General features: G+C 38.3%; 5 protein-coding genes across 5 annotated transcripts; 1 reads left to right on the forward strand and 4 right to left on the reverse strand.

Moving 5' to 3' along the window:
- The first annotated feature begins 1,567 nt into the window (after positions 1 to 1,567).
- LOC132796013 (uncharacterized) lies at positions 1,568 to 10,666 on the forward strand. Its single transcript, XM_060807024.1, has 8 exons — positions 1,568 to 1,686; positions 1,767 to 2,326; positions 2,847 to 2,979; positions 3,071 to 3,557; positions 4,485 to 4,856; positions 4,912 to 5,388; positions 6,290 to 6,561; positions 6,617 to 10,666. The coding sequence occupies exons 1-8, from the start codon at positions 1,636 to 1,638 to the stop codon at positions 9,782 to 9,784; spliced, it is 5,520 nt and encodes a 1,839-aa protein (XP_060663007.1). The 5' UTR covers positions 1,568 to 1,635; the 3' UTR covers positions 9,785 to 10,666.
- Positions 10,667 to 11,656: 990 nt separating this feature from the next.
- On the reverse strand, positions 11,657 to 14,633 carry LOC132796650 (serine protease 30). The gene is made up of 3 exons (XM_060807898.1): positions 14,316 to 14,633; positions 12,692 to 12,890; positions 11,657 to 12,628 (listed from the first exon to the last, which is right to left on the reverse strand). The coding sequence occupies exons 1-3, from the start codon at positions 14,389 to 14,391 to the stop codon at positions 12,016 to 12,018; spliced, it is 888 nt and encodes a 295-aa protein (XP_060663881.1). The 5' UTR covers positions 14,392 to 14,633; the 3' UTR covers positions 11,657 to 12,015.
- Positions 14,634 to 16,587: 1,954 nt separating this feature from the next.
- Positions 16,588 to 18,636, reverse strand: LOC132796409 (serine protease 1-like). Its single transcript, XM_060807572.1, has 2 exons — positions 18,361 to 18,636; positions 16,588 to 17,391 (listed from the first exon to the last, which is right to left on the reverse strand). The coding sequence occupies exons 1-2, from the start codon at positions 18,591 to 18,593 to the stop codon at positions 16,656 to 16,658; spliced, it is 969 nt and encodes a 322-aa protein (XP_060663555.1). The 5' UTR covers positions 18,594 to 18,636; the 3' UTR covers positions 16,588 to 16,655.
- On the reverse strand, positions 18,636 to 21,135 carry LOC132796408 (trypsin eta-like). Its single transcript, XM_060807571.1, has 3 exons — positions 20,980 to 21,135; positions 20,706 to 20,907; positions 18,636 to 19,482 (listed from the first exon to the last, which is right to left on the reverse strand). The coding sequence occupies exons 1-3, from the start codon at positions 21,047 to 21,049 to the stop codon at positions 18,690 to 18,692; spliced, it is 1,065 nt and encodes a 354-aa protein (XP_060663554.1). The 5' UTR covers positions 21,050 to 21,135; the 3' UTR covers positions 18,636 to 18,689.
- An 840-nt stretch (positions 21,136 to 21,975) lies between these two features.
- On the reverse strand, positions 21,976 to 25,721 carry LOC132796410 (trypsin delta). The gene is made up of 4 exons (XM_060807573.1): positions 25,450 to 25,721; positions 23,772 to 23,961; positions 23,344 to 23,623; positions 21,976 to 22,439 (listed from the first exon to the last, which is right to left on the reverse strand). The coding sequence occupies exons 1-4, from the start codon at positions 25,523 to 25,525 to the stop codon at positions 22,068 to 22,070; spliced, it is 918 nt and encodes a 305-aa protein (XP_060663556.1). The 5' UTR covers positions 25,526 to 25,721; the 3' UTR covers positions 21,976 to 22,067.
- Between the last annotated feature and the right edge of the window lie 29 nt (positions 25,722 to 25,750).

The following is a 25,750-nucleotide window of genomic DNA, read 5'->3' on the forward strand; positions in this document are numbered from 1 at the left end:
TCACGCTGCAGGGTATAACATATGTCTGTTTAGCCAGTGAGGAAATAAAATATTGAGGCATCGACATCGCATGCGAGTTTCTAATTGGAAAGCACTCAAATCAGTGCGATTCGCTTATGTTTCAAATGCATGACAATAGAGCATCGCGAGCCTAAACATAATGCTAGCAAAAAAAAATCATCATCTGGCCAAAATGACTCAAGGGTTTGTCTGCTATACCAATAATGGGACCGCACACGAGTTCGCCACACGAGGCCAAGACTGTCATGACGCTGATGTCGCAAATTTCGCTAATTAGTCACGAAAAGTCGACTCGACTCGACTCGAAAATGGTCAAAATGACCAAATTGGGCCTACTGGTAAAACACTGTGAAAACTGAAAAGCAGCTGCAGAACATCTGCTATTGGGGTCGACCTTTGACAACGCACACATTGTATGTATTGTACAATCGAATTGAACCTGATATTTATGAAATATGTAAAAGCTCAACTCATCTTAGAATCAGTTATGAATAGGTAACTAATTTAAGCGCTCTTCCTCCATATGTTACCTCAACATTTTATTGCTTTACTGCAAGTCCTTGCTTTCTATTTCAAATGATTGCCCCTCTATCAACTATGTGTAGTTTCGAGGTCGTCGTATGGATCTTAATGGTATTTCGTTTTATTTTTACATGACTTTCGTCTTAGCATTTCTCCGACATCGGCATTAGCATGTGATGTGATGCCGAGGGGTGTGCCAACAGCAGGGAACGACTCTTCGCATTTATGCAGCCGATTTAATGTCTTTAATGACTTCCACTAATGATCGAAGCTGATTGACTCCGTGGAATCGAAGGCATTTACCAATTTTAGACATTTTTGGAAGGGACTACTTAAAATCTGTTGCGAAGGTGTCTTCAAAACTCACCCTCAATGCCTAAGCCACACCGTTAGGTCGTTATGTCGCATTGGATTTGAAAATTGAATAACTTTCAGTGAGAATCCCAATTGGATACGTTTACCATCTCTTTGTATTGCATACTTTTCATTGAATTTTAAATAATTTCAATTATTGAAAACTAATAAAAAATGTACATATGTTAGCATTGCATAAGCATAGGCTTATTATTTTATATTTTTGGACGAGATAGTTCAATTGCATTTATAATCATCATTATTGACAGATTAAAAATTAAAATTAAAAATAAATGATTGCCGAAACTGGAAAAGAAGATTGGCTTCATATTTAAGACTTAAACTGATTTTAAACATTATTTAATATAAATATTGTCGAAAATATAAAAAAATGTCATTTTATTGTACGTAAGCTGTGTTGAGTCATTTTCCTTCCAAATATTAAACTAATATTTAATATTGTAATCAAATAACTTTAAGAATGAAATAGTTATACCTGAATTCTAGTTTGACTTTTATGAATTAATTCCGTGTTTAACTATTTACGCCCCAGTGTGCATTCTAAAGTTACGCTCTAAAACTTCGCTTGCGTTCTCTTTCACTCTAATGCATTCATTCCGCACACCGTTATGACGAATAAGGAGCAAACAAGAAGAATGCAAGTTTTTTCACAAAACTTGTGCGCGTGTATCAATCAATAATCAAGTGTGAATTGTGTGCAATGCACGTTTGTTATCAATGGAATTGCGAATTGTGTTTATTTGTGTGTTTATCAGTGTGCTGGATCAGGTTGGTTTACTCTTGCTATATCCAGAGTGCATATATAGTTTCCTGATCTCTGATCCCTCTTTTTCCCCTTTTCCCTGTAGTCCGATGGCCAAGACTTAAGATCACCTGCAGCTGCGCCTTTGGATAGCGGAAAGCTGCAGCCGGCAGCCAAAGCATCGCTGATACCGAGTGTGTGCCGCAAGGCTCCAAATGGCAGCAGTCTGAGTGTGGAGATTCAGTTGCCCTTCATGGACATGGAGCTGCATCACGAGGGTCAGCTGCATGTGCTGCAAGACGAACAGTTGCTGCTGGTGCTCCACGGTCACGAGCTCTTCCAGTGGCACATTGCTGGTGAGGACAAGCGACTGGTCCGCCTGGGGCAACTGGAGGGTCGAGTGCGTCAACAATTGTCCGCGGCGGTGGCCGCTGCTGTTGTGCTGTGGCATGAGGATCTCTTGTTCGCTGTGGCGCTGCCCGATACTCTGGAGTTTTATCAGTTGCCACAGGAGCAGCTGATGAACAGCACCCAATGGCATCTGCTGCCCATCCAAGAGTTCAGCCTGCCGGGCAAACTGCATCAGCTGCAGCTGCTCAAGACCAAGCTCGATCAAGTTGTGCTCCTCCTCACCGTCAACTCCACACAGACGCAGTCGAAGTGCATGTAAGTTGGCTCCAACTTTTCCTTGAATTCGAGAAAACATTCACTCATTTCAGGTATTTTTGTAGAGTAAAGTGAAAACTTCCTTAGCAAACACCTCCATTAATTAAATATTCCTTTTCGCGCACACTTTATTCCGTTCGGTATAGTTCTCTGGGCAATTTCACCTCTTTTAAACGGACACTTTCCTTGAAATTACTAGATGATGAGTGTCCGCCTAGGAGAGGTTCTACTGTATTTATTTTTAAAACAAATTAATCTACTCAAGAAGTTATATCACTGCAAAAACATTCTCAAAATTTGTTAATGATCGCGATCTTTGCAAATAATTTGTTTCTCCGGATTTTTTTTGCAGTATAATAATTTGTAAATGCTTCGATTATTCGTTAATTTGTAAATGTTTCGATATTTCTTTAATGAAACTATTTTTAATGTCCCCGAAATTAATTTATATAAACTCTTTATCTATTTGTTTTCAAATTTGATTGCCATAAATCCCTTTAATCTTTCACTTTACTTACAGCACCTTTGAATGGCTGGACACCTATTTTAATCCCGTGTCCGAGCTCAATCTTCCCGCCCTAGAAGCCTTTCAGCTGGTTGGTCATCAACCCTATTATATCATCACTGGTCGATCGTTGCGCACTCAGTCTGCAGTGAGTATCCAAACCAAGATCCATCCACTTGTTGATTCTCTTTTCAACTTTCTTGCCTGCTCTCTCTCTCTCTCTCTCTCTCTCTTGGCAGCTTGTCCTCACTGTTTATGAACTGGAGACACCTTCGCTGCGTTTGCGACGTCGTCAGAGCCTCACTGTCCATGCTCGTCATGTGAGAACAACACGTTTCCGAGGTCGCAATCATCTGATTGCCTGTGGACGCAATGCAACTGCCTCGTGTCTTCTATTCCGCATGGTCGATGGCAACTTTGTGGTCTACCGCAAGCATATGCTGCAGCAGCTGCACTTCACTCACTTGGCGTCCTCACCACGTGGCCAACTTCTTGCTGCCACACGTGGCAATGGCGAAGTGTTGGTCTTTAACAGCCATCGGTTCGATTGCTACAGCGGCTTTGGTGCAGATCCCAATCCGAGTGGCGTCTACGTCCATCGCAATCCCCTGAACGAAACCTTTCTCATGCTGGCCTATCAGCGACAGTCGAACGTCACGTTGCTGCGCATGGTACAGCTCGGAGGTTCGAATGATACAGCAAGCAACAGCCTCGATGGTAGCGATGGTAAGGCTGCACTCACTTTATATAGAAAATAGTGTATAGCTTCATTTAAAATTCACCAATTTTTATCACTCAATATATTAAATAGTAGTTATTTTAAATTGGGATTAAAATCAAAAACTCGCAACTGCTTAGTATTGTAAATAGGGTTTACATATGAGGAATTCTCTGGCGAAAGTGTCGCCACTATTTAAAGTGAACAAAAAACATATAATAAAACATATTTTTAATTTGAGTAATGACGAATCTTTTATCTCTTTATTATTTTTAATTAGAACTAAGAATGATTTTGGAATTATTTTTGTATTTTAAAGTACATAATTGCATAAATGAACGAATTCATACCAAAAAATGAATGAATTTATAAAGCTTATTGTAAAAGAAGAAAATCAATCTTTGCGCTAAATATAGTACTAATCTGGAGCTATAAGAATAACCTTTATTTAATTTTAAGTCTGTGTATTTTTTTCGCTACCATATTTTGAATTTACCTGAACTTTAAACTTTAATTTGCACCTACTTCGCTTCAATTAGTAAATTATGAAAATAGGTTTTCTAGTTTTATTAAATTAGTTAAAACTATCCATTATTTTAGCTTGAAAAAATCATAAAACTTAACACAAATATGTATTTTTAATAACAAATACATTTCACTACCCTTAAGATTATTGTAATAAGCAAATATCAAATATCATTAAGATTAAAAAATATAATAAAAATGTATCACACCTCTTAGAAGCTTTATATACACTAACTATCATAAGTATAATAAGTATAATAATAGTATTTATTATATAAAAGTATATATTAAAAATGTATAACAGCTCTTAGAAGCTTTATATACACTAATTATCATAAGTATAATAAGTATTATAATAGTATTTACGATTTGACTTGATTTATACATTGCTTGATTTATATACTCCCTAGATTTAAGCAGCGTGCAAGTTCATCGACATGAGTTCGAGGAGTCAATCAATGCGTTGCGCAGTCTGTTGTTGCGTCGCAAGCAGAAGGTGGATGCACTGCATCGCCTTACGCTCTCGTTGAAGACCAAGCAGAAGGAGTTGCACTTGGGAAGTGGCTCCCACGTTGAGCAGGTGCACGTTCAAGGCGAACATCTGCAGACTCCGATGCAGTTGAAGCACCGCTTGGAGCAACTGCGTCAGCATTACGCTGTCAACCGGCGTCCAGTGCGTTCCTTTGGCGTGGGCAACGACTCCAGTTCGATGGGGCAAGAGGTGCTCAAGGTGCGGCGGTTGCATGTGCGTAATCTCATCTACAACGGTGAACTGATGCCAAGTAAGTAGTTGACATTTCTTTACCTGCATCTTGATTGATTCAGATTCTCGCTTAGATTACTACGTAGACAACTCGAGTTCACCCATTCTGACCATCAAGGGCAAGCTGTTGACCAACAAGCTGCAAACGCAGCAGCTGCTCACACCTCAGAACTACAAGCGTCCGAGTCGTGCCATCGATCCGCTGCAACAAGTTGGCCAAGGCAATCTTGTGGTGCGGCAACTGCATGTGGCACGCATCAACAATGTGTCGTGGTTTGATTTCTATGACTCGCTCTTCCTCCAATCGCGTGACAATCTCATCGAGGGTCGCCTCATTGTCCAGTCGCGGGCGAGAGTCGTCAACTTGGAGACGCCACTGCTCAATGGTCTGGTTGTGGATCAGCTCTTCAATCTGCGGCAGCCACAGCTCGTCTCGTCCAACATCTTCATGTCCGCCTTCTTTGTGTCCAAGCTGGAGGCCAAGCTCATAAATGGCCTCGACTTTGCCAACGATATCGTCTTTCGTGGGGACAACGCAACGTTAATTAAAAGTGAGTTCAACCTGCGTGGGATTTATTATCATATATATGTTCTGTTGGTAGTACACGCTTCTGAAAATGTAAAAAGTATTTTAATTTGAAAGAAAATTGGGTTTAAAGCTTCAACAAAATATGAAGTATTCAAATCTATTTCCAAAAAACCTTAAAAATTAGCAGAATTATATTATTGGATTTAAGCTAGAGAGAATTTCATTGAAGGGTTATTATACCCGCTACCCATAGGGTAGAAGGGTATTATAACTTTTTTTTAATTTGGCAGGAATGAAGAAGAAGCATTTAAAATGTCCAATACTCGTATAAAATTCACCTAAAATTTAGTTAATTTAGTTAATGTTAGAGAATTTTAATAAGATTTACATTATTTAAAGAATATTCTAGAGCATTTTATTGATTTTACTGTTCTACAGATTGGAATACTTTTAGTCATATTCATTGTGTTGCACTTTAGCAATTCTGTGAAATGCACTTAAGCGCCTTTTGCCATTTAACAAAATTTGAGTATTATTTGAGTAATATCTCGTTATAGCTGAGGATTGGAATTACTTACAAATTGGAATAATTTTCATAATACACTTGGTTTTAATTGCATTTGATATATCTCAATCAATTTGCACTTTACCTAATCATAATATAAATCTCATTTAAGCGGCTGTTTTAAAAATTGATTTGAAATCGATTTGACATTCATTCATGACTTTAAATATGCATATGTTGTATGATATTTCTAAATCGGTTTGTACTTAACCTAATCATAATATAAATCCCATTTAAGCGTATGTGTTAATTCTACAAAATTGATAACATTATTTAAGCTATACTCACTTAACATCTGTCCGAAATTGATAACATTATTTAAGCTATACTCAATTGATATCTGTCCAATGATTTGCAGCTCCAGTGCACATCTATCAAATGAACGTCTCGGGCGATCTGCTTGTGGCCAACGACACCAAGTGGAGGCGCAACAGGACGCCAGAAACGGAGACGGAAGGAAGTCTGGAGCACAGACTGCAGCAATATTACACGGGCAGCGTCATTCTGAATGGTTCACTGACCGTTAAAAATGTGGTGAGGGATACGAATGCAACACAACTGCTGTTGGGTGAACAATCATTAAGGCAGCAGGATCTGCACAAGGATTACTTGCTGCTGCAAGGAGAGCAGGTAAGTAAGAAAAACAGTTTCAACTGAACAGCTAATTAATTACCTGCACTTTTAGCAACTCGCTGCCTTGATGTTTGGCAATGCTAAAGTGACGACTCCGCAACTGAACAGCAACCACATCGATGGTCATCCAGTGGCCGAGCATCTGCTCGATGCAGAGCAGCAATTGATGAACGAAACAATTGCGAAACCTTTGCACATCATCTTCATGGATGCACGGATCGAGGGCGATCTCCACTGCAGCAATTACACGACACGTCTCGCACAGATCGCCAAGGATGCAGTGCGTCAGGGTGAAACGGCGATAATCACGGGTCACAAACAATTCGAAGCCGAACTCATTGTTGAAACGCTGCACAGCAAACAGTTAAATGGCATCGACATCGCTGATGAATTTGTGCTAAAGTCACAACCGATGCAGAACTTTAGCCACCTAAAGAGCTTCGAACGCATTGTGGTCAAGCAGCAGGCAGCAATCGGAGATGAATTAACTGTGCAGGAGCTGAACAGTTTGCCGATGGCGCAGTTGATGCAACGTGGCTACAGTCTGCAGCGTTTGGAACTTGCCACCGCAACAACGCCGCAGTTGCAACACTTGCAGTTCCAGCGTCTCAACAATCTGGCCTTCGACGAGCTGCACGGACTGTTGAGCGTGAACGAGGAGCAGCAACAGTTGCTGCTGCACAAGCAACTCATCATCGAGGGCAACGTGCGCTTCGAGCAGCCGCTGCAGTTGCACACAATCAACGGCATCCAATGGGATAGCTACGTGCAACGTCTGGTCAATTCGCAGACGAATGCGCTGATCGAGGGCCAGAAGATCTTTGGGGAGACGGTGCTGCTCACGGATGCGTTGCAGGCGCCGAGCATCAATGGCTTGGACCTCAGTGCGTTGCTGGACAACACGCTGTTGCGTTCAACGCCACAATCGATCAGCGGCAACTACAACTTTGGTCGCATAACTGTCGGCAATCTCGATGTGCCCGCAGTCAACGAGGTGCCAGCGAGCAGCTTCATCGACACACGGCAAAAGCAGCCGTTGCAACTGCGCGGCAATCTCTATGTGCAACAGCTGAGCATCAACGGCAGCCTCAGCTGTCAGCTGCCCAACGATCCGCTGCCGCAGCTGGACACGCATTTGGCTGCAATGCAGCAACGTCAGTGGCGCAACATCTGGGTGCTGGGCGATGCCTTGTGGCAGCAATCGGGTGCTGAGCAACCACAGCTCGACTATTTGCGGCAGCATGCGGTGCGACGTCGTGGTGGCGAAACACAAACCATCAGCGGTCAAGTGACATTAAAGCAGCCGCAATTTAACAAGCTGCAAACGCTGCAAAGCTTTCCAACCTCGCTCAACTTAACTCACATTGCAGCCGATGCATTGTTGCGTCAGTCGAATGCCACACAAATCGTCAGTGCACCTCAAGTGTTTGTGCAACAGGTGCAAGCAGCAGTTGTCAGGACACTCAACGATTGCCACGTGCAGCAGCTCAATGAGTTCGATCCTACGCGACTTAATGCCTCACTCTATCGCCGCTCCAGCGGTCAACCGATTGCTGCGCAGCTGCGTTTCGTTCAGCCTCCCGATGTAAAGCGCCTTTCAGTGGAAGGTCGCCTCAATGGCGGCGTCTTGGCTGGCATCTTCGAACAGTCAGCGACTGCGGTTTGGCCAGCGGTGCAGTTGCAGCAGTTGCGAGTGCAGCAACATCTCCAGCTCGATGAGATCAACGGCATGCATCTGGAGTACCTGTTGCAAAATCGCGTCCCACTGCGCAGCTCTCAGCCCTTGGAGCTCTTTGGCACGCTCAGTTTCGAGCAGTTGGAGCTGGGCACAAACATTCGACTGCGCAGCATCAACGGCATCGCGCTCTCTCAGGTGGTCTACAAGCATGGCGAGCGACTCCAAGCGATCAGCGGTGCAAAGACCTTCGATGGTGGCATCGTGTTGCATGGACCGGCGCACGTGATGCAGCTGAATGGACGCGATCTGAGCGACAGCTATCAGCAGAGCATCTTCACGGATCGGGACTACAGCATCGATAGCCTGCGGCTGGATGGCGCCACCTTTGAGGCAGGTTTGCTGCCCCTTGTCGAGCAGCAGGCGCGTCAAGCTGCAGCAGGAGAGGAGTTGCTGCCACAGCAGCTGCAGCAACTGGAGCAGCAGCTAAAGACCAGCCAGGCGCAGCATACGCAACGTTTGCGCTACTTGGACTACGAGCCGCAAGTTTATGCGGCCATTTGGAATGCCTCCGAGAGTGCAACAGACGACAACGATGTGGAAGCTGTGATTGTGCCACAGCATCCGCTGTTGAGCAGCTGTCAGCAGCAGGAGCTGCGTGCTCGTCTCTCCAGAGCGAAGCAGCGTGTGCTTTTAAGCCAAGAGCAGCATGTGTTGCATGCCACAGCGCAGCAAGGCGCATTGCACGTGCAGGCGGAGAATAATTGCCATGCATCAAAGTTGAAGTCGAAGCTTCGCAGTCGCATTCACATCACATGCCGTGGAGAGCAGCATACGCTTGGCATGCGGCAACATGTCCGACAGTTGCAACTGCTCGAGTTGCCACCACAATTCAGTGGCAACAATCTGTTGCTGCTGCTGGGCACCTTAGAAGAGGTTCGGGTGTTGCACGTCAATATGGCCAACTGCAGTCTGAGCGACTGGCAATCGTTGCCACATGCTGCAGCTCAGCTCATGCAAGTGTTGCAACTGCCTGACGCTGGTGGCACGTTTCTGTTGACCGCTGCTGCTCCTGCGCCTGAATTGCCTGCCTTGGCTGTCCATCGTCTGGTGACGGCGAGTCAGCGCTTTGAGCTCTTGCAACTCATCGAGGGCGACTTCGATCTGGCGGAGTTGCAGCAGTTGCAACTCTTTCTCAGTTGTCGCCGCTGTCGTCGCATCGACGTTCACGAGTTCGACGCGGAGTTGCAACGCTTTCGGCCGCTGCAACAACTTCGTCTTGAGGCACGCGTGCAACAATTGTTGCCCTTTGGTGTGGGCCAAGAGCAACATTTGCTTGTGCTCACGTTGGGCGGCTCCTCCAACTTCTATCTGCTCAGCTATACGCATTTGGGGGCGTGGCAGCCACACACCTACGGACAAATGGCCGACGTCCTTTGGTCCTGGCCACTCATCCAGTCGGGCGAGCAACTACGTCGAACAACTGCGGTGCTCTTGCTTTGTGGCGAGCTGCAGTGCAACGAGGTGAGCGCCTTGCTCGATTAGTTGGGGTATTCCCTGATCCTTGTTCCTTGTTCCTTGCCACCAATTTCATTTGTAATTATATTTCCATGTATGGAAAACCCTTATGAAAATTCGTTAAGAAGTTGGGGTATTGTGTTAAGGGATAATCCGATATGTTACTAAATTATTAGTTACTACATACTGTACAAATATTAAGCGCCTTGCTCGATTAGTTGGGGTATTCCCTGGTCCTTGTTCCTAACCTCAAATTTCATTTGTTGTTGTAGTTCGGGTATTTCGATCTCTTACTGCATATTATATATGTAATTATATTTCCATGTATGGAAAACCCTTATGAAAATTCGTTAAGACTTTCCTAAGTTGGGGTATTAGGTTAAGGGATATTCCGATCTGTAAATTATTAGTTACTACATACTGTACATATATAATATTATATAATTTTTTCCCGCTGTCATTAAATTAGTAGACTACCCTAAATATATTTTGTTAAAATTTCAAAGCCACAATCATAATTTGTTGTTGTTGTAGTTCGGGTATTACGATCTCTTACTGTATATACTACATTTAAATATATTTGTATGTATGTCAAACCTTTATGAAATTTCGATTAGACTTTCCTAAGTTGGGGTATTGTTTTTAATCGTATTTCGATATTATATTAAATTAATACTGTATAAATATTTATGTTCATTTTTCAAAGTCATCAAATTACTGGGATACCCTTAATAAATTTCGTTAAATCTTTAAAGTCACATTAAATGAGATTAACCTTTGTTAGAACCTTGTGCTAAATTATTTTTGGGGTATTTCGATTTCTTATTATATACTGTATAAATATTGTGTACATTATTAAATGAGATGAACCTTTATTAGATCCGTGTGCTAAATTATTTTTGGGGTATTTCGATTTCTTATTATATACTGTATAAATATTGTGTACATTATTTAAGCTGTCAACACTAAAATAAAAGTAAAGTTTTTCTCTGTGTATGCTATAAATTTCTATCTATATCATTATTATTATTTTTGGGGGATACTTTGATCACTAATAATTTATATTTATATATTTAGATCTATATAATATATCGCATTCTCTTCGTTATAACGAATACTCTTAACAGGAATATCATTAACTAATGTCACTAATTGTTATTGTACTATAATGTACATTAAAAATATAAAGTACTGTATTCCTCGCTAATAGTAATAAGTAGTAAAATTTATTGCTAATTAGCTAGCAGTAAAACGTGAAAAATTTCATTAAGTTTTTGCGCCAATATAAATGAGAAAAGCGAAAGCTATTTTCGAGAATTGAATGAATGATTATGAAGCTTCATATACTAATTTATATTATAGTATAACGTAGTTGTAAATTTTGACAAGTTTGCTGCGCACAGTAGAAGTTCACAAACCGAACTGTCTCAAATTCAAATCTGACTGAAAATGAAGTTTGATAAGAAAAAACATAAAAACCTTATTTTATGATTGTTCTTTTTAAGACCGAAAAAATCTGAAATTAAGATTTGCAATCTACTTTTTAATGAAGAACAAAATATTCTTGAACCAAGATTATATTCTTAAAATGAAATGTTTTTAAATGTTTAATAGCAAGTTTAGCAAAAAAATGTTGATTTAAGATTGTCCTTTTTAAGATCGAAAAAATCTTAAATCAAGATTTGCAATCTACTTTTCAAACCAGAAAAAAGCATTTTTGAAACAAGCTTTTCATCTTTCAATATTAAAATACACAAATATGTAGCATAAAAATCTTGATTTAAGATTGTTTCAACATAAAAACCTTATTTCATGATTTTGTTTTTAGATCGTAAACATCTTCAATCAAGACTTTTTCAAACTAGTAGTAAAAAACACAAGTTATATTTATTGCACTGAAATTTTTAGATTAATATATTATTTATCGAGATACAAATTTCATTTCTTAAGTACATATTCTTTATTTTTTACAGTAAATGGCGATAATTTGCAACATTTTAAAAATAGAAAAAAGTGTTACTTATTCGCGAGTGTTTACTGTAGCACTAATATACAATTTTTGTTTATTGAAATGCACATTTCATAACGAGCTAAACTTGCTCCTAAAAATCGATTATTCTACTTAGAAATAAGGCACAAAAAAAAGGAAAAAATGCATTAGCAACAGGCATTGCCATTGGAATACCCCTAACAGAGATTATCACATTTTCCAATCCAACATTGGATATTCCCCACACACACACATACACAGAACAGAATCACAGAAAACTCTTGCGACTGCACTTGATCACATAACCGGTGAAGACGAGCAATCCTAGAATGCCCCACCACGAGCTGTTCTGTGTGGAGCCATCGCCGATCTTCGACTGAATCCAATCCACATGACTGGCCACGTCCACAAATGTCCAAGACGAGTCCGAGGATAGCGTGGAGCTAAACAGGCCCAACAGTCGATTGTCTTTGCCGACGAGTGGAGCACCTGCATCCAGTTCATACGAGAGATACTTCTTCGTCTCATAGCTGGGCTTACAGTACTGATTGATGTTGCAGTCGACGGCCACGTTGAGCATTTCGTGCAGCTCCCGATGATCGTGATCATCGTGATGCTCATCGCCCGTAGTCAATCCCCAGCTGCTCAGCAGCAATTGGCTGCCAAGGGGAGCTGTTGATGCCAATGCGATGGGCTGAATATCGGACTGATCGGCTGGCACATCCTGATCGAGCATGAGTATGGCCAGCGAGAGAGACTTGGGTGGATGATACACATGGGTCACACCGTAAACCTGACTCTGTGCGGTGGGCGCAAAGCGTTGTCTGCTGCCCAGCTGAACGAGCAGCTCGGCGGGATGATAGAAGCTCTTGCTAGCATTGCTGGAGAAAGAAAAAGATTGTTAATTGTAGTTCGTTAAATGTGTATACTACCGCTTCACTCACTTGTAAAGACAGTTGCCCATGGTCAGCACCACAGAGGATGCCACCAAGGCACCCGAGCAGATGTGCCCTTTGCCATAGTAGTCCACCTCGAGGGACCTCAAGCGTATCGATGCCTGGAACGGAGCGCGACTCTGACGCCGATTGCCATTCGGTGATTCGATGCCGCGCTGCTTTGTTGTGCCATCGCGATGTGTGTAGCCTGCAAAAAACAGAAGATTGCAATCTCTGGATTATCAAATGCCATTTGAATTACGTTTGCCATCACCTGGCAACAATGCATTTTTTGCCTATGCCATACATACTACGTGTGGCATATGGTGTGATCCACAAAATAACCTTATCATTATCAACAACATTTCATTTCGCTTCGTTTCGTTTCATTCAGTTCGCCCTCAGCTGATCGTGGCCCGTGTGTGCCATTATCGTCAAACAGAAGAAGTCAACAACAAGTCCGGCGCAAAGCAGTTGCCAACGTCGCGCGATTGCCCAATTATGGCCAACATTATTATTCATTGATCGCCAGATCGCCAGATATCGATAGTTTCATTTCGTTTCGTCAGCAGACGACCCGGCTGGCCGGAAAGTGTTATGAATTTTATTTAGCATTTGGCGAAAAACAATAAAGACCTTGACTTCTCTGCTAATCAGCTAAGTTCTCACAATCTCGGAACTCTCACTAACAGTAGAGCTTGGCTAGCGGAATCCTTTCAAGGATTTGCAGCTACTTGTTAACTAGTCAAGTAGCTAACGAAAATAGAATCTTCTCTCCATATTGCCATAAATCATTTCTTAAGTCGTTAGGCTCAAGTGCTCACACATAAATAGATTGCTTATGGCAATAATTTACTATGTATTCTTATGTACTTAGTTCTCTAACGGAAAGTCATCATAATAAATACATATTTCGTAAATTTGCAATCTTTAAAAATGCATTTATAAAATATAAAATAATTGTTTTATTTTGTTGCATTGTGTTACATATTTCGTATCTGTTATTAGATCTATAAACTGCACTTTAATGCACTTTTAATTGCGAACATTTTTTCTGCTTATCTTAGCATTCATACTATACTCTATTTTTTAATAAATATGTTTTTTCCCCCATTGAATAATCTACTGAGTGTTCTCAATGAAACTAATGTAGTGGATATGACTTTAGCTGATTTTTTCTAAGCTCCATTTTTTTGTTTTTTTCTATTTCAATTTCAGATATTTTCAAATTTTTAATAAAAACTTAAATTCTTTCTTTGTTCTTCCAAAATCTTGCAAAATTTGCATCACGAAGAATAATTCAATAAAAAAAAAACCGTAGTCTCTCTTATTTTTTTTTAAATGTGCCAAAATTTCCTTACTAAGAAAATTGTTTTAAAAAATATTTCTATATAAAAATAAACATTGATCAATTAAATCGACATATAAAAATATTTTTTTTCTAATGATCAAAATTTATTCACAGCAATCCAATCTTCAATCTTCATAAATTTCTAAAATATTATTTTTGTTTTCAAATTCAATACCATAAAAAATCCATCAAATTAATCTCAATAAATAAATCGCTCTATTCTTATTTTTTTAACAATTAAATGCAGCTATAAACTTTATAGTACATATGTTTTCAACTTACTTGTGCGCATTTCAGTGCAGAGAAATGCAAAGATTAATATCTTCATGATTTTTTTGAGATGTTCGTTGGGCTGCATTTTGTTGTCCGTTGACTGGAAACTAAATCTCCGTATTTGAATTGAATCACTCGCAACGAGTTGAGTTGTCTTCGAGTTAAGTTGAGTTATTCACTATGGCAGAATTGGTGTGCACCTTTTTCGAGCTGCAAACACGGAATGATTCGCTTTTCGCTTTTCTAAATCGAACGAACGAACGAAAGCAGCGCAAAAATTTGCAGCGCTTTTCCTAGATAATTCAATTTTGTTTTGGTTTCGGACGGCGTTATTCTTATTTATGTTGTTTTTATTGTTTATGCTCTTGTTGTTGTTGTTGCTGTTGTTGTTTAGCGACAACATTCGACCGACGCCACTAACACATACATTCACACAATCATAATCGCAATTGATAAGAACGCTGATTATTTATTTATTATTTTTTTTTTCGTTTCGCTTTGTTGTTTGTGATTTGTATTTTGTTTATTTTCGTATTCAAATTGTGATCGAAGTGCATTTCAAATTCAATACGAATTTTTGTGTTCACTTGACAGTAAACTAAAAAACTAAACTAATTCCGGGAAAGAGTTTTCTAACAAATGTGTGGAGATCACATATCAAGCGAAAGCCAGACATAATAATGAAATCGTCGTGAAATTGTTTATATTTGATTACAGAGTATGCGGAGTTCGACTTCTGGCATCGCTGTTATTAATTAGATGTACAAATTTATTAGCACAATTGTTAACTAAATTTAGAAAGCGCGTACATAAATATCAAACACAAAATACTAAGTGACAATTAACAGAACTGTTAAAAGAATAACACCTGCTTAACATGAAATGTTACAAGAATTTTATAGAACCGGGTATATTTTACCATATTTTATTTACCCAAAAAACAAATGTATCAATATTATGAATTTTATGCAACATTTTAGAACTAAAATATATACAATTGTATTAAGAACAACGTTTCAAGTATTTAAATATATACAAATATAAATAGATTATGATTTTCATTAAAATACATATATATAAAAAATATATAAAATAAATAATTTAATATGTTTATAATCATTATTAAATATTTATATATTGCCAAGTTATGTAAATCATTTTGAAACAGATAGATCAATCAGTAAAGATTTTCAGTTCATCTGCTCGTACATTGCATTTACTGCTTAGGTTTATGTAAAATATTCCAGAGTCGAAAATAAATCATTTCCCCCTGTTACGTTTTATAGTGGGGATCACATGCAGGGCGCATGTCTAAAGCATTTGACAGGCCAGACGATCGCATGGCTCAACTGCAATTGATGGGGCTATTGATAAGGATTAAGATGGTCCAATACACTATCGTCTAGAAGTCCAAGTACTTTGGCGTTTAAGTAGCAGCGGCTCAGGCTTATCACAGGAAAGACCCAAAAGACATGCGATGTGTTATCACTCCAAGGTATTTCTTGTGAATGGGCGGCGTGATATTTATAACTATTTATAGCACATCATAATTCGCATTAATGCCAAATAATAATTGCGTCTTGAACTATTTAGTTTCACTAACACACTTTGGACATTTGAATTTTGCAAAAGCCAGTCGATTGTCGATTGATTGTTTTATCAACTTGTTGAAAATTTTAATTATAGTAGTAAAAATGCGAACTTGTCAATCAGCTTCTGAGTCACTAGTCAATCAAATTTCTTATTCATTTGTAATAGAGACACAATTGCTTAATCAACTAATTTGAAAGAGCATTTTCATTCAAGTAGTAAAAATATAAATTACTAATCAACTATTCAATCGAATCAATCATTTTAGCACAGTTGCTTGATCAACTAGCTTGAAAGCTTTCTGATGCATAGAAAAATGTTGAACATGTTAATTCAAAAAGTAAAAAGCTAAGTCACTAAGCTTATCCATCAACTGGTCAATAAAATAATTAATTTTTCGCATAGTTGTTTAATCAAATAGTTTAAGCGAGTCTTGCTTTCTGTTTAATACACACACAAAAATCGTAAGAGTTTTATTCAAGTAGTAAATTTATACTTAGAAAGCTTGTTAACCAGCTATTCAATCACTGTCAATCAAATAATGCTTCAGTCGTTTCATACTATTAAGGTCGTTAGTCATTCTAACCACTTGTTAGTTTTATATTAAGTTTTATTTAATTAGTAAAAAACAGACTTTCGCTTTGCGTTTTCTTCAGCAATGAAATCATTCGCTTAGTAAAACACCAACTAGGCACAGTTCATTATTTATTCGTCACGTTTGAAATACAGTTGATAATTATTTGAACGCTTAAAAGTATGCTATACTTTTTTAAAAATGCTTAGCAAATAGACCAAGGCACTGAAAACACTTTGCATGTTGGTAATTGTCAATTTCATGGCCGTGGATTTTGCTGCAACTGGTTCACTCTTCGCTTGCGGAATTTCATTAAAGCTATCAAAGCACTGACGTTCCACTGTCAGAGAACCCTTTGGCATAACAGCGTCCAGCCACCTGCGATAGAAGCTGATTTCGGTGTAAACCGCAGGCAGTCGAGAGTCGTCACACTTGATGCCCCACGAAACAATGCCCGCAATGTGTGCGTGGCACACAAGTGGTCCGCCAGTGTCCGTGAGGCATGTGGCATCCGTCGATTGTTGTTGCTCGAAGCAATTGCGATCCGCATTCAACTGTCCCACAAGTTGCAGCTGTTGCATGCACTGCTCCTTGTCCATCAGCAACACTTTCATCTTGAGCAGCAAGTCCATTTTATATATCGGCTTCGGTCGGGGATCCCAGCCAATGAGCTGGCAACTGCTGTTCGCTGGAAACGTGGCAGTTGCTAGTGGCAACGATTGCACGCCACAAACGAATCCCTTAAGCAACAGCAAAGCAATATCCTGACTGTAGCTGCTCAGATTGAACTTGCGCTGCGGCATCATAATATCGTCGAGCTCAAAGATCTGTGTGTTATCCGACTCCATGAAGCGATTGTCGGTGCCCAGCACAACGATAATGTCCAACTTGTTGACAAAGCTGCCATCGTAATGACTTTGGCTGTGAATTTGAAGGCAGTTAAACTAAACAAATTAAAGTCGAGTATGAGATTCACGCTTTGAATAAAAGCAAAACAGTGCAGTATTAATTTTAAAATATACCGAATTAATATACCGCAGAAATACTAAAAATATACCAATGTAAAAATTACTATATTAGGTATATTGATATAGTAATATATTTAAATAATACCAAATTAATATACCACAGAAATACTAAAATTATTCAAATATACCAAATACTATTTTTTGTATATTGATAAATTTCTACAAATTAATATACAGCAGAAATACTAAAAATATACCAATATAGCCAATAATATATTTGGTATATAGATATAGTACTGCATTTAAAATATACCATAGATTTGAATAAAAGCAAAACAGTGCAGTATTAATTTTAAAATATACCGAATTAATATACCGCAGAAATACTAAAAATATACTAATGTAAAAAATACTATATTTGGTATATTGATATAATAATATATTTAAATTATACCAAATTAATATACCACAGAAATAATAAAATTATTCAAATAAACCAAATACTATTTTTTGTATATTGATAAATTTCTACAAATTAATATACAGCAGAAATACTAAAAATATACCAATATAGCAAATAATATATTTGGTATATTGATATAGTACTAAATTTAAAATATACCATAGATTGCAAAATATACCAGAATGTCAGTTAAAGCTCTGCTAACATAATAAGTGCTGTTGAAAAAATTATATCTCTTACAGTCTCTGAGATCTAGGGGTTCATATTCACGGACAGACAGCGAAGGACATGGCTATATAGTCTCGATTGTTGACGCTAATCAAGAATATATATACTTTATATGATCAAAGATGTCTTCTTCCGCTTGTTTCATACATTTACTGGAGGCACAAAGTTATAATACCTTCTACCTTCTATCCTATAAAAATCGATTACAACTGACCGATTCAAGCTACTTACTCAATAAAACAATGCGCCGCCGAGAGCACAGCGTGAGGGGCAATCAGAAAGCCGCTGCAAATGTGGCCGGTGCCAAAGCGATAGGCATCCTTGCGACGACGACGCACCGACACCTGCTGCTTGACCAACTCCTTCTCCAAATCGAGAGTCCCAACTGACTTCGTTGCATTGTCCTCGATGCCTTCGATTGTTTTCTGCAGCCAGAGCAGCAATAGAAAGCTGTAGAATTTCATGACTGTATCGAACTATAAAAACCAACTGTGACTCCAAAAACATTTGATTGACTAGCCACAGGCTACTTTTATTATTACAAATTTAGAGTTTTAAAGCTACAAATTAAGGCTGAGCACAGTGGGCACCAATAGCAACAGAGCGGCGGAAATGGAAATGGTCGCAGCGCCATCGCCTTTGTTTCCATCGCCGCTGCCATCTCCACTACTTTCGCCATCATCTCCGCTGCCATCTCCACTCTGGTCTCCACTACTTTCACCATCATCGCCGCTGCCATCTCCACTAGTTTCTCCATCCCCGCTTCCATCGCCATCGACACTGGCGATTTTCTCCACAATCCAATCGTAGTAGTAAGCTATCTCGGTGTACACTCCCGGAAACCGAGGCAACGCACAGCCAATGCCCCAGGACACAACGCCAGCCAGCTGACTCTGACAGACCAGCGGGCCACCCGAGTCACCCGAGCAGGCATCGCGTTCGCCTTCCTCATATCCAGCGCAGATCATGCCCGGCAACAGCAAGTGACCGAGATCGGTGTCATTGACGCACACCTCCTCGCTGATGATGGGCACATCGAGGGTCATAAGGTAGTCGGAGCCGTAGCCCTCCTCGGTGGTGCCCCAACCCGTCACCTGGCACACTTGACCCGCCGGCGTGGCGAGTGAAGCCAACTCAATGGGACGAATGGTCGGATGATTGGTGGGCACCGAGTCGTTCAATATGAGCACCGCAATGTCTTCGTCGTAGGTGCTCAGTACGAATTTATCGAGGCGCAGAAACAAATGCTCGATGTCAAAGGTCATCGTCTGTGTCTGATTGAAGCGATCCACATTGCCCATCACCACAATGAAATCGTCCTTGGAGAGGAATGTGCCATCGTATATAACCTGGCTGTGAATACGGAGTAAATTAGTTATCACGCGAAGTAAAAAACTTTAATGCAAATGAAAAATGATGAGTATGAATGTAGTACTGTATAAATATACCAAATGCTGTATTTGGAGTATTGATATAGTACTATATTTAAAATATACCATAGTTCAAAATGGGTAGCACGTATCTCTCTCCCTACTTTATATTTTAAATGTATTACTATACCAATATACCAAGTATAGTATTTAGTGTATTAATATAGTACTACATTCAAAATATACCATAGAAAGTGACATACCCGCTGGCCATTTTGTATAAAAAACACAACATGTTTTAAAATGAAGACCACATTGTTTTGCTTTTATTGAAAAAGGGTAGCGGGTATCTCACAGTCGAGCACACTCAACTGTAGCTTTCTTACTTCTTTAAATTAGCATTTTTCTAAGCAATATTTCGTCGCATTTTATGGAATGTGAGTCAAGCACAATTTCCATATTCACAATCCTACGTATACTTAATGTCTCTTTACAACGAAAAGTGCATAACTTCATTAAAATTATTTCAATTGAATTGCTTTGTTATTTTTTGCAAGCAAAAAGTTTTTCGCTTTTTTTCACAAAAATGCTACGTAAACATTTTTTCGTGTGGTTCGTAATCAAAATGTTACGTATACTTAATGTCTCTCTTTGCGGTCAGTTTTATGAGAGCATTACTTTATTATTATAACACGACATACGAAGTTGTTATCACAGAGCAGTTAAATGGACAAAACTTCCATAGAAATTAAACAACAAAAAACGCGCATAGACATTTTTAAGTGAGATTCCATACTGAAAATCTCGCGTATACTTAATTTTTAACTTTTAGCAGCGAAAGTGCATAATTTGATGAAATACTCGTAACAACAAATATTTATTAAAGTGTAATTTCATTGATGAATAGCAAGTTGTATTCTTTAAATTTTCATTTGAAAATTCATTCTCCAACGACATTTTCGAATAATGCACGTGCGTATACTTAATATAACTGTGCAATGAGAAGTGCATACGTTTATGACATTCTTATTGTTACAATTACACAACACACACTAGTTGTTATCACTGACACAAGTAGCTGAATTCACATTAAAAAAAAATCCTTTAAAATTGCTTTGGATGGATTAGCAAAAAGTTAATCAAATTTGGAATGTAAAATTGAATGCGTGTAAATGAAATTCTTTCCGGTTAATCCTTGCTACTTACTCGACAAAACAATGCGCAGCAGACACTACCACATTGGGTCTGACCAGAGTGCCACCGCAGATGTGTCCGGTGCCAAAGAAGTAGCCATCGTTGAGGCGACGTCGCAGACTAACTTGATGTCTCGTCGCCTCCATGCTGGCCAAGGTGCCATTGATGATGCGTCCTGGATCTGTGTTAAATCTGCCTCGAATCTGATTGCCAGCTAAAGGAAAAAGTGAGAAAAATGCACTCAAAATTGAATGAATTACAGTGTTTGAATGTTGGGTTAACGTACCGCTCGATGAGATGACAAAAAGTCCGAGCAGCAGCAGTGAGATCGTCGAGATCGTTAGTTGGTGAGCCATTTGCAAAAAAAAATTGGGTTGAAAGTATTTACTCGACGAGCTGAGAACGTCAACTAACAACTACGGATGGCAGTCAGGGACAAGACAAGTGGTGTTTTGGCCATCATCGATATGCAATCGTAGTGTAGCCGCAATTAAATCTGGCAATACACGTATACATGACATAATCTTATCACGACATCCCGCCCACTTTGTAAATTCATTTCTTACTCTTCAGTTTTATTTAGCGGCCAGTCGATGTTGTAGAAATCTATTTCAAATTCAATCAGAGTTGGGTGTGTGTGTGCGTGTTGTGTGTGTTCATATACAGGGTGTGCTCGTGTGTGCCATTCATTGTCTTTCATAAATTGCTCCCAAATGATAAGTCATTGTTTTTTCCCCTGTCGAACATACATATACATGTCTAATCTATGGGTTAAACACAGAAACTTTTGCAGATTTACTGCCCCATAAACTGATACGAACACTTCAAAAGAATTGAAAACGTGTGCGGAAATTTTCAGGATATGCCTAAGACATCAAAAAAATAAGTTTTAAAGCATAGATTAAATTGAGAAAGAATTTAAATATTTCGAATATGCATATGATATTGCTAGAAATATCTCATAATTTTGTGTCTCTATTATTATTTGAAATTTGTAAGGTAGCAAACTCTATACTTTACCATGTTTACAGGGTATCATCTGTTTATCAGCGCGCAGACAAGATAGAAATACAATTACTCGTAGTAGTTGCGTTTAACTTTTCTTCGAATTGCCTTGTATAACAAATAAATGTATATAATGAATAAAATATCAATATTATTGCAGAGAATTCAATTTCGCCAACTTCAAGTGATTAGATAAATGCAACGAAAGCTTACACGTGATGCGGCAGCACTTGAGATGCCAATTAATAGAAATGGTATAGAAAAACACACGAAGAAATTGGTACTTAAAAAACATATGTACATATATATTTACTAACAAATTAGATCATCAATCAGTACAGTTCAAATGCAATGCAAAGCTTCCCCAAATCAATAGGCCAATAGGATGCTAAAAAGTGTCAGCCAAATGCCGGCAACAAGACTTCCGCTGCCATTCTTAAAGACCGTATAGTTGAGGGTGTTATTCGTACTGATGATCCACGCATTGTACGCCGAGACATTCGTATAGACACCCGGATAATTGGCCAAGGCGCACTCATAGCCATATGAGACAATGCCAGCCAAGGCGTTGTTGCACATCAACGGACCACCAGAGTCACCTTGGCAGGCATCGATGCCACCAGTCATGTAGCCGGCGCAGAGCTGAGTCCGAGGCACATTCCCGTACCCGATGGCACACTGCAGATAGCTAACGATGGGCACATAGCCCACACGCAAAGCATTGCTGCTCACGCTGCTACCCTGTAAAATAAGAGATACAGTTTAATTGGAAATACAATGCATTTGGAAGCTACACTGGGAAAAAATACCAGTTACTTAAATCAAAAACATTCGTCTGTAAAATTGTGTTCTTAAAATAAGACCACTTTAAGAACAAATTCTTAAATCTAAGAACATGAAACTGAAATATACCAATTCTCAAAATAAGATCAAAAATACTAGATTTAGGTTAGAAAATTCTGTAATCCATGGAAATTCCTATAAATTTTTTATGTAGCTTTGAGTATTTTGGTTCGTAGGTCAGATTGTGGAACAATTCTTGATTAACTAAAAGTCTAAGAGAGGAGCTTGTCCTGAGTTCAAATGTTGTAGAACGATTAACATACAACTGAATAACTGAATGCCTTAATTAAATAGTAAAAAAGTTATAGTACAAATAAATAGTAACCATGCAAAAAACAATAATAAATAATGTACTAGTTTTTTGATCTTATAATAAGATTTTTGGTTTTAAAACTTTACGATTTTTTCCTCTTATTAATAAGAAGTTGGGTTTTATATGCAGTAAAAAAATAATAAATAAATAGTAAAAACAAAAACATAGAAGGTAATATTTTTTTGATCTGATAATAAGATTTTTGGTCTTAAAACTACAATTTTTTCTTCTTATTAATAAGAACTTGGGTTTTATATGTAGTAAAAAATGATGAATAAATAGTACAAAAAATAACATAGAAAGTAATATTTTTTTGATCTTATAATAAGATTTTTGGTCTTGAAACTTTAATATTGTTTCTTCGTATTGTGTGTTATATCAAATGTTCTTGAAATCAAGAAGTGTTTTCTTTAAAAACCAAAATTCTTAATACTTAGACCAACATCTTGATTTTAAACCTATTTTTTTTTTCGGTGTAGTAAAACTCACACTGCTGGTGACGCCCCAGCCGGTAACTGAGCAATTGACTCCCGCGGCCAGATTGACGGTGTTCAAGGGTAACGCTTTAACCGACGCCGATGTCCAGGGTATATAGCCATTGATGAACATTAGCGCAATGTCGTTGACCAGCGTATTGGGATTGTAGCTGGGATGCGGTATCAACTCCTGTACATAATATTGCAGCGTATTGTTTGTGGTGCTCGTCAGATACGATGTGCCCATGACAAGCACATAATCGCCAGCCGTATAATATTTGTTCTTATTCGAGCTGTAATTGGAAGTGGATGATTATTATTATTATTTTATTTAAATAAGGAATACAATTCCTTATTGTCAGAGCAAGATATTATTATTATTATTTTAATGAAATAAGGAATATAATTGCAGAGAGACTAAGGTCTTCAAGTCATACATACTTGTAGGTGCAGTGCGCAGCTGTCACCACCAAACGCTGAGAGATCACGACTCCCCCGCATATGTGTCCGGACCCAAAGGACACGCGATCGCGATCGGTCATGCGCACCGATACCTGATAGGGAGCCGAGTCTATCGAGATCGGTGTGCCGCCCACAACCTTGGGCGAAATTTCTAGTGCTGCTGATGGAACTGCAATGACAGTATTTGGATGTAAATATATGTCTATTATAATACATATTTATAATCTAGTATAATCGTATCTTACGATATCTATCGTAATGGCATGGCAATTTTGTGTCCCAGCCAATCCCTCTTTTACTTTAAATCAAATGCTTTGATTAATTCATTTTTAAAGAGTTTAAGGATATATATATTTATTTCTTTTTAAACATATTTGGCAACAAATTTTGCCTATGCAAAGGAAGTTGTTATATGATACCAAACTAAATGTATAATTATATTAATGATGGAAACTTTAGTTTTCATTTTTATAGTAATGAAATATATACTATATAATATATTTACTAATTTACGAATAATTATTTTTAAATGACATCAAAATTAAAGGAAATTCATTTCATTAAGGTATCTTTAGTTTTAATTTAACAAATTTGTATTTATTGAGAGAAATACCATAAAAAGTCAAATATGTATATTTTTTTATATTTATTTAAATATTTTCACAATTTTCTCTTAGAAAACAAGAAGACTTAAATAGACTAAAACTTAAAAATTTATTTTTGTCGCAATCTATCTTTTTGATAACCTTGATAATTAAAAAAGTCTATTGGAATAGCGAAATACGTGCGAATTTCTCCGTTCCTATTTAAACAAAAAAAAACATGTAATATAAGAATTTTTAAAGTAAAAAAACATAACAAAATCTTTAGCCAGCCAACATTACTCGTCAGTAACATATTTCATAGCTGATAAAGAATAGGCAATGCCTTCTCCTAATGTTATATAACATTTATGTATATGTGTATCTATGTATGTTTATATCTACATATGTACCTATGTAGGTAGGTAGAAACATACGGTGTCCGTGACGTTCTAAGCAGCTGACTCATCGAATTTACTCTATCAGATAGGAGCAAGCACGTTATCGCAGCAATAGCAATTCATACTAACAATATTTTCAAAATTGCCCGCCTATAAGCTTTGAAATCTAATCACAAATTTGAACAGTTCAAGAATTGACAATATCAGTTGACACTTAACAGAAATTAATGAGTGATGCGGTTGCCCGCAAGCCCATTTTTCAAGGGGAAATAAAACTTCTCACGGCAAAAGTGTTCTCTCTTTTTAATTTTTTATACTACGAGATTTGGTAAATACCACAATAACATTTCAACGGTCAAGGATGACCAAGAAAAAATAGAATTGAGGTTATCATGCTAGAAACACACATTTATAAAGATAACTTTATCAGAAGTTGGAAAAAATATGGTCGTAAAAAATTACACAAAACAAGTCGAACTATTAAAGGCATTTTTACCAGCCAAGGCTAGGAAAAACTGTTTAGAACCTTCTCTTAAATCAATTTCTCGTGAAAAGCAATACTCACTTAAATCATTTCTTATTTTATCTACTAGCGTATATGTATCAATATATATGAAATTATAGATAATATTAGCTTATGTGTAGGCAAATAATAATGACAAAGCTGTGACTCACCCAAATTTGCCAATGCTAATTGTAGAACCAGTGTAAATCCAAAAAGGACACTAAATATAATAGTAAAAGCACGCATTTTAGCAAACACACAAGAATAAAAAATGTAAAAAAAAAGCGTGTCCCGAAAAACAAGCGAGTCCGATAAGTTTTGTTTTGTTTAGCGCGGCATATGCAAACCACTTGCAATCGATTAACAAGTATCAACTGACAATCGCGCAAGACTATCGATCGAACGAAGCTTCGGCAAGTGAACGACTAAAATGTAATGAACGAACGTGGCGTGGACAATGTGGCGATGAGA

Source organism: Drosophila nasuta, chromosome X (genome assembly GCF_023558535.2).
Source record: "Drosophila nasuta strain 15112-1781.00 chromosome X, ASM2355853v1, whole genome shotgun sequence".
Classification (NCBI taxonomy): domain Eukaryota; kingdom Metazoa; phylum Arthropoda; class Insecta; order Diptera; family Drosophilidae; genus Drosophila; species Drosophila nasuta.

Excerpts from the sequence above, each read along its gene's own strand:
- LOC132796013 (XM_060807024.1), top strand. The coding sequence starts at position 1,636 with ATGGAATTGCGAATTGTGTTTATTTGTGTGTTTATCAGTGTGCTGGAT. Across the intron at positions 1,687-1,766 it reads TTATCAGTGTGCTGGATCAG|TCCGATGGCCAAGACTTAAG; the intron begins GTTGGTTTACTC and ends TTTTCCCTGTAG. Across the intron at positions 2,980-3,070 it reads CGTTGCGCACTCAGTCTGCA|CTTGTCCTCACTGTTTATGA; the intron begins GTGAGTATCCAA and ends CTCTCTTGGCAG.
- LOC132796650 (XM_060807898.1), bottom strand. The coding sequence starts at position 14,391 with ATGCAGCCCAACGAACATCTCAAAAAAATCATGAAGATATTAATCTTT. Across the intron at positions 12,891-14,315 it reads CTGCACTGAAATGCGCACAA|GCTACACACATCGCGATGGC; the intron begins GTAAGTTGAAAA and ends TGTTTTTTGCAG. Across the intron at positions 12,629-12,691 it reads ATGGGCAACTGTCTTTACAA|CAATGCTAGCAAGAGCTTCT; the intron begins GTGAGTGAAGCG and ends TTCTTTCTCCAG.
- LOC132796409 (XM_060807572.1), bottom strand. The coding sequence starts at position 18,593 with ATGAAATTCTACAGCTTTCTATTGCTGCTCTGGCTGCAGAAAACAATC. Across the intron at positions 17,392-18,360 it reads GCGGCGCATTGTTTTATTGA|CCAAAGTCATTACGATGGCA; the intron begins GTAAGTAGCTTG and ends TCAAATTCACAG.
- LOC132796408 (XM_060807571.1), bottom strand. The coding sequence starts at position 21,049 with ATGGCTCACCAACTAACGATCTCGACGATCTCACTGCTGCTGCTCGGA. Across the intron at positions 20,908-20,979 it reads TTTTGTCATCTCATCGAGCG|CTGGCAATCAGATTCGAGGC; the intron begins GTACGTTAACCC and ends TTTTTCCTTTAG. Across the intron at positions 19,483-20,705 it reads GCTGCGCATTGTTTTGTCGA|CCAGGTTATATACGATGGCA; the intron begins GTAAGTAGCAAG and ends CCGTATTCACAG.
- LOC132796410 (XM_060807573.1), bottom strand. The coding sequence starts at position 25,525 with ATGCGTGCTTTTACTATTATATTTAGTGTCCTTTTTGGATTTACACTG. Across the intron at positions 23,962-25,449 it reads ATTAGCATTGGCAAATTTGG|TTCCATCAGCAGCACTAGAA; the intron begins GTGAGTCACAGC and ends CTGTCATTGCAG. Across the intron at positions 23,624-23,771 it reads GCTGCGCACTGCACCTACAA|CTCGAATAAGAACAAATATT; the intron begins GTATGTATGACT and ends TTCCAATTACAG.